This window comes from Drosophila grimshawi, unplaced genomic scaffold (genome assembly GCF_018153295.1).
Source record: "Drosophila grimshawi isolate 15287-2541.00 unplaced genomic scaffold, ASM1815329v1 contig_848, whole genome shotgun sequence".
In the NCBI taxonomy this organism is placed as follows: Eukaryota; Metazoa; Arthropoda; class Insecta; order Diptera; family Drosophilidae; genus Drosophila; species Drosophila grimshawi.
Genome location: NW_025063692.1, coordinates 6,949,701 through 6,957,652, shown reverse-complemented (window position 1 = coordinate 6,957,652; position 7,952 = coordinate 6,949,701). Strand labels below are relative to the sequence as shown.

General features: G+C 39.7%; 2 protein-coding genes across 2 annotated transcripts; both read right to left on the bottom strand.

The window, feature by feature from the left end:
• Positions 1-3,247: 3,247 nt before the first annotated feature.
• LOC6566189 (pepsin-2B) lies at positions 3,248-4,839 on the bottom strand. Its single transcript, XM_032739061.1, has one exon. It carries the CDS (start codon positions 4,797-4,799, stop codon positions 3,381-3,383), a length of 1,419 nt encoding a protein of 472 aa, XP_032594952.1. The 5' UTR covers positions 4,800-4,839; the 3' UTR covers positions 3,248-3,380.
• Positions 4,840-5,949: 1,110 nt separating this feature from the next.
• Positions 5,950-7,176, bottom strand: LOC6566188 (lysosomal aspartic protease). Its single transcript, XM_001992155.2, has one exon. The coding sequence runs from the start codon at positions 7,138-7,140 to the stop codon at positions 6,016-6,018; it is 1,125 nt and encodes a 374-aa protein (XP_001992191.1). The 5' UTR covers positions 7,141-7,176; the 3' UTR covers positions 5,950-6,015.
• Between the last annotated feature and the right edge of the window lie 776 nt (positions 7,177-7,952).

Here is a 7,952-nt window from a genome sequence, read left to right as displayed (position 1 = left end):
GGCAGGTTCTTGCTATAAGCTTCAAGTTGAAGATAATGAATAGAAGCCAGACCAAATTGATTTCATTTAATTATAAAATCAATTTCCTTTTTATTAGTAATACACCTACAAATATATCGTATAGTGTTGATAAAACGTAAAAGTTTTTACCTTACACAAAAGTGATCAGAAGGTACAATATATGATAGTTAGAGACTTGGTTATTTAGAGTATTTCGGTGTCGGGTTCGGTCGACTAGAATGCTCTTACTTCATTTCCCACTTCGTGTTTATTTTTGTTGCCTTCGTAGGCCAAATGAAAATTGTACTGGAGTCTCCTCTTTCGACTCTTATCTGCGCACTGAGAACTGCGAAATTTTACAACACAGCGAGAACAACAACAACAGCAACAACAACCTGGCATCCTTATCGAAGAGTTAACATCTGGCAACGCAGACGAAGACATACGATCTTCGGGCATTTGGGCTTTTCGGCATTGGATTGGATGGATGTACAAACATACACAAGTATATGCCAAGACTTTTGTCGAATAGTTGCAAACTTATTTACATTTAATTTGCATTTTTGAAGGGAATCGACGCGGCAGACAGAGACAGAGAGAGAGAGAGAGTAGTAAATAGGTAGAGAGTGAGAGGGAGACAGGGAGAGAGTAAAGGGATTGGCATATTTAGCTGCCAATAAGCGAATATATTGAGAAGAAGGCATTCATCGTCATCAGAACGCTAACAAAGATACGCCAAGTGCAGCATGAATAATCTGGTCATGCACCAATTGAGAAATGTTAGTTTAAGCCAAATTGAGAAAATATTTGTTATACTCTTTTATCAATGTTCGAGCGCCTTGAAGCAGCTCATAAGTCTTAAAGATTCGTGGTCAGCATTACTAGCTGAGTTGATATGCGAACTGACCGATTTATGAACATCAATCGTGATACTATATTTGGGATTTAATATATTTACTTTCATAAATATTCTTAAGATGATCAACTTAGCATATAAGATAATTATTCTATTCAAAATAATGCTAAGACCATTTAAAGTAATACAATATTTTGTATTTAATATATTTACATTTATATATATATATTTTTATGACGTTAAGCTCTATCATATAAAATAATTATACTATTCAAAATTAGACTAAACACAATTAATACGAACATTTTAGCTGTTGTGTGTGTTTAATCGCCAAGGACTCCTCTTACTATGCAAAAACGCACAATTTGCAGATGGACCAAGCGACAAAGCCGTTATCAAAGATGTTTTCATTTGTTGCATGTGCGCACTAACACTCACACTCAGATACACACACACACACACTCAGACTGTTGTGTGTATCTGCTTTTGATTGCCGCTGATCTGTTGCGGCCTTTGAGGTCTGTGTGTCTGTGGCAAAAACGTTGTTGCGTCCTCTTATCGGAGACAATGTTGTGCCTCATGTGATTGTTGTTGCTTGTTGCTTGTTGCTTGCTGTTTGGCATTGTCGTTGTTGGTGTATTTAAGCACACATTGATAATCATTAGTTAAGTTGTTAACTGATTTCGTTTAGAGATTTGTCAAGCCAATGAGACAGCGCCAACTTCTTTTCATGCTTTTGCAAATATTTATCGACAACAACAATAAGTTAACAAGTTCATAAATCAAGCGCTCCTTTGACCACTCTAATGAGACAGATTGCTGCAGCCAAAGAGAGATCATGTTCAAAGATCACAAATCCTCTCAAAACTTAACTGAGCTAAAAGTCCGGGTGGAGAGGTCAGCAAGTTCTACTCTTGGTGGTCTGCCCTCAAACGTGGCTCTCAATTACAAAACACAAATGATATTTTATTGGTATTTGATGAGCGTCGAAATGTGCAATTGCGCTTGGCCAATAAATTTCACCAGGAGGTACGAACGGGCCTGCAATCGTCTCGGTTCAGCTGCTACACAGAGAGAAAAACGAAATTGTGAATGAATTTTTAACTCATCAGATCAAAGTGAACAATCTCATATAAAGCCCGAACCTTATATTTGATCAAACTGAAAACATTAAAACAAACTTAAACATTAACATAACACATTTTATTATTTTTCTCTATTTGTTTAAAGTGAGGTTAAGGTGCGAAATTCGATTAAAGGCAGTGCAGTGTCATCAATTGCTGATGCCGATCGACATAATTTAATTTATATTTGTCTTTTGTTTATTCCATAAACACGAGTGCCTTTAATCAAATTTCGCCGAGTGTATGTACATATATTTTTTTGGCTTCACGTTTTTGCCACTCTGATCACTTTTGATAGGTTTATTTTAAATTCTTTTCAGTGTGCAGCTTCCAAGGCAATTGCACTTATTAACCCAAGGCTCATTAGAGGATCGCTCGGTGGGTTCGGTGCTTCGTCTTCTGGGCCCACCAACAAAGTTTCCCAATATGAGCTTATGTATGTGTATATTATGTATTTCTTTTTTTTGGATTTTTTTTTTTATTTGATTGGGTGTAGGAACCAGTGACTCGGAGTCCGGGCTGCGTATAATTCCTAATCCATGACACAGCACAAAAAATAACATCACATAAATAATGCGTGCATTCGGAGAGTCCAATTTCTTTTGCATGCAACATGTGTTTCGTCTTCTTCTTCTTCACTTTTACAATAAATCACGCGAAACGGAAGGCCAATTAAACGCACTCCAGAAGATGAGAGAAATACCAGTTTGTTATTTTGCTCTTTGGTTTTCCAGTTGCAACTTAATCAGCTGACGTATTTTAAGAAGACAATTCAAGAACATGTTTGGACAGTGCAGTCTCGAGAATCTGAAAGCCCTCATCAACCAATAAATAGAAACTTAGATTTGTTTTGGCTAAAACTGAATCAATTTGGAAAAGCTTTGCATTTCCCTAAGCCTTTTTTGAGGTTTCCTAACAGAATATTCTGTCAAAAGAATGTACCAACATTTTCTGTCCAAAGAAAGCACTTTCACAATGATATCGGGCATAATAAGGTTGTGTCGACTCAGCACTGACCGCTTATTCGTGCATACAGAAGTTATTTGGAATATCAGTTTTCATATCAAGTTTATCTTATTAAATCGCTAATTTCTCCTTTCCCTCAATATCGATTAGAATTGATTACTGATAGCAACATAATCCACAATTCTAAAGAAATATCTTTCTGGCCGGGATTTTATATGCCTTAACATTAATCATTTAGCAGTCTCACTCGTTATTTACAGACTCTTCCCAAACCCATGTTCCTTAAATCACAATACACGAATTGAAAGCACATAATTTATTTCCAATCTTATCACTTTATATCACATTCAGTACAGAGAATTATGATATTTCAAATTTTAGCAAATAAAAAAAAAAAAACAAGATACAATTTTACATAAATAGATAAATATTCTTCACTGCAAATAATTCAACATTTTCCAGAACAAAACCATCACCAACAGGCCGAATTCAAGGGCAGGCATCCTTTGTAGATTACCAGCCCCTCCACCTTGTGGATTTCCACCTCCCTGAGGCCCACCACCCTGAGTTCCACCTCCCTGGGTTCCACCACCTTGAGTATAGCTTAGTCCCTTGATTGATGCAAATCCGAGACGATTCTGGGCCAAGTCAAATTCTGTATAGTATTGGCCAATGAAGACATCGCCCAATATCCAGAAATTTTCACTCATGGATTGAATGCCTAGCGTGCACTCATTATTCAGTCCATCAACTATAACATAGGCGGATGGAGGTATGCCAAACATCACTCCGTTAATGGCAAATGTAAGCACAGGCATTTGCGAAATGGTAGAGCAATCGACAATGCCAAATACGTTGACACCAACCACTTCCATAATTATCTGATAGGATGCGGCTGGTGCCATAATCAATGAGGTGCCCGTATCGACTATCGCCGGACAGTTGGTGCACAAGATGTTGCCATTTAAGGTGGCATTATCCATCATGAATTGCCAGTAACCCTCTCTCGTCACATTCGTATAGACCATATTGCCAATAAACCACATAGGATCAGATCCACCGAAAATCAATTCACCGCCATAGCTGTTGGAACCGTCGCTCGCCAAATAGAACGAGAAGATCTGTTTGCTGACCAGTCCCTGACTTATCATATTGTAAAACGGCGGCACCACATTATCAACAGACAGGCTCAGATAGCCCATTCCTAAAATGCCATCATAGCTCGATACCGATCCGCCTGTGTCCTGCGATGTGGCCAAGCCGAATGTCTGATTCTTTATATTCATGCCATTCACATTCACAACATCAGAGCCGAGATAACCAGTAATGCCACCACTGCCATAATTTAGGACCAAATCTTCCCCATTGGACACATAGCTGGTAGAGGCGGTCGCATTGAACATATTGTGCTCCCTACAGACAGGGCTACGGCATTTAATCGAAGGCACCCACAAATTCGCTGAGCCCGTATCGAACACCACCTGAAAGTCCTGAGGTGGTGTGCCAATAGTGATGAGACCATAGTATTGCATATTCATGAAGTTTGTGATCTGCTCTTCTTTCAGGGTTGTACTCGTCAGCATTGTGGTTGCTGTTGGTATGGTTGTGGTTGAGGTTGTTGAGCAATCACTACCCTGAGTCGTTGTTGATTCCACTGTCAGCTGGCTGTTGTATTTGTTACGCACATGGGCCACCTCGGCCTGGATATTGGCGCGTGTCTTCACAAAGTTCTTCTGCCTGTAGATGGGCACACGATGTAGCTTGTTGACACTGCTCCCACTGCTCCCACTGCTCCCACTGCTCAGGGTCAGTGCCAGCAGAAGACCACCGAGCACAATAACCGACTTCAGCATGTTCGTATCGTCTTTGATTCACTAAAGTTTGGAGCACTTGTTCCATGCACATTTATACGTGGGCGGTATTTTTATCGCGACAGGTAATTCAATCAAATCCCTTAAAATCGAACATAGATAAGATTTGCCGTATACCCCCTGAACTCATTAAGAATGGGTCAAAGGGGTATCTTGATGTTCTGCAACAGCCAGAACAAATCGTATGCAACCATATATATTTTATGTATATATATTCTTGATTAGCATCAAAATGCGAATGCATTTAGCTGTGTCCTTCTAGTCCTTCTATCTGAGTATATATCTACCTGTCCGTCTGTCTGTGTGCCCGTCTGTAAGCTTTCTCAGCTTTATTTCAATTTACGCCACGCTGCAGATGATAAAAGCGACAATTTAAAGATATATCTTACTCCAATAGTGATCATCTGTATGACGTGTGACATACACACATATATTTATATACCTATATGCAAACAAACATATATACAATGAGTGTAACAGTATTTTTGATTTGAATGATGTTATGATGAGACTTGGACTCAAGGTATCTCGTCGTCAAGCATTCTTCATTATTTTATTTTCCTTACATATACAATACTAATTGAATTTTAAGCCATCGCCAATGCAAAAAGTCCCAAAAAATAGATATGGGGCAGGGGCGTCGGTTAAGGTTTCGTCATCAGTGGCGTTGTCAACGGTGAGTCAAAACAAGACTTATATATTATATATAACAACAGTTAGCATGGGAATGTCATAAGGTACCAATTAAACCTGACAATTTAATTTAACGCCAATATATACATTATATTACATATTTGGACCCTACTTGCTCCTCACTTTGTGATATGAGTTTAAAACTGAATCTGGTATTTAAAATATAACGCGCCTCTTTAACAAATAAAATAAAACTTAAATAAAAACACTGGCAAATAATGACTAGCCCATTATGAAAATAAAATTATTTTGATTCTACCATTTTCAAGAACACAAATAAAAAAAGGGTTGGTATACCCAAATAAGAAATACTCTGATACAAATGTAATAGCAGCTGACAGAAATGTTTGACTCTTTGAAGGAGACAACAAATATCTATCTTCCGAGCTTGGCAACTTTAACTGAGAGTATAAAAAGTATGTAAAATTAAACAAAAGCATTTATCAATATCTTGCTGTATGAAATCATTACTTTATTTGCTTTCACACAAATGTTAAGGTGCTGCTTAGGCGACTGGAGCGAAACCAACGCGATTGTTGCCCAAATCGAACTCGGTGTAGTATTGGCCAATGAAGACATCGCCCAAGATCCAGAAATCGGTGCCCATATACTGGAAGCTCGACTGACACTCTCCATCCGACTGAATGATGTAGGCCGAGGGGCTCAGATCGAAGTTGGTGCCACCAATGTTGAAGGTGATCACGGGCAGGGAGCTAATCGTGGAGCAGTCGACCAGACCCTCATCATCGACGTTAAGGATCTCATTGAGGAGCTCGTAGGCATTGGCTGGTGCCACAATCAGAGAGGTGCCAGTATCGGCAATAGCCTGGCAATCATCGCACAACGAGTTACCGTCAGCAGTGGCACTATCCATGGTAAACTGCCAGTAGCCCTCCTGGGAGACGGGCACATAGGTTAAGTCGCCGCTGTACAGTGATGAGTCGGATCCGCCAAAGATCAGCTCACCACCATCGGTGGTGGAGGTACCAGCGCGTGCAAGATAGAATGAGAAGACGGACTGATCAACCAGACCCTGCGAGACCATGTTGTAGAACACTGGCACAACATCATCCTGAGAAATTGTCTGATAACCCATGCCCAAAATACCATCAAAGTTGGCATTGTTGAAGTTGGTGCCCGGCTCATCGGTGGCCTCGGCAAAGGTTTGGCTAGTAACAGACAGTCCATTGATATCAACGGTATCGGTGGACAGGAAACCGGACAGACTGCCGGTGCCATACTGAATGGAGAAGCTCTCGCCATTGGATTGATAGGTGGATGAGGCACTCGAGTCATACTGATTGTGCACTTCGCAGGCAGTGCTGGTGCAAGTGTTCGAAGGCACCCACAGATTGGAGGATCCCGAATCGAACAGCACCTCGAAGCTCTGAGGAGGTGTGCCAATGGTGATGGCACCGTAGTAAGCCATGTTCATCGAGTTGGACAGCTCCTCGTCGGTGACAGCGCGGATGCCAGTGGGCAGACCATATTTGGCGCGCAGATGCGAGAGCTCAGCCTTGACGTTTCCGCGGGTCTTCACGAAGTTCTCGTGCTTCAGGATGGGAACGCGATGGAGCTCGGCGCTGGCCAGGGCCAAGACGACAGCGAGTACTGTGATTGCTTTCAGCATTGTTACAATGGATCAATAGTCGACTAGAATTCGACTAATACTTGAGTGCTGCTTGGTCCGATATTTATACTAGTGATTCCTTCTATCGTCGCTAGATAAGATTGTTAATATCTATACAAGCTTAAGAAACCCGACCACAGCGCCAATTGCTTTACTATCTTCCAGCTGTACTTGACTGTACATGAAAAAGCAAAACAATCTAATGTGATTATGATTCCGATTGATGAGGGCATTAGTTATGAACGGTTTTACCGCCGCTGTCTGTAGCACTTGAATGGGGAAACTCCGAAGCATTGAATCCCTCCTTAAAGCCACTTATACCCATTACTTGAACATACGTAAATATTATATTAATCAGCATTACGCTCTAAATTTGTCAACTCTTCAAACAGTTCATAGACATTTTAATCTGATCAGTATAACTGATAGCTATAGCCAGAAATCGCAAAACTTGTCAACATGTCAACATATTTCTACCTATTCTTAGCTGGAATGATTCTATGGTAGTTATTTGAATTTATTTGTAATTTAAATGTAGTATTTTAAAAGGGATCAAGCTATTATTTAAAATGCATTGGTACTTTTTAATTGTATAATTTGTACATGTATTTTGACGCTTAATCGCTTTTGTACATAATAATATAATCAATACAAACCCTGATATACATTCGTAATATAAAGAATATAGTCTGTAACTCACTTCTAATTAATCACATTGGGTCTTTTTAGATTAATTAATGGATGCAACTATACAACCATATGTATAACTATATAAGTTTATACACGTGTAAGCAATTGGCAGATTTCAGTTT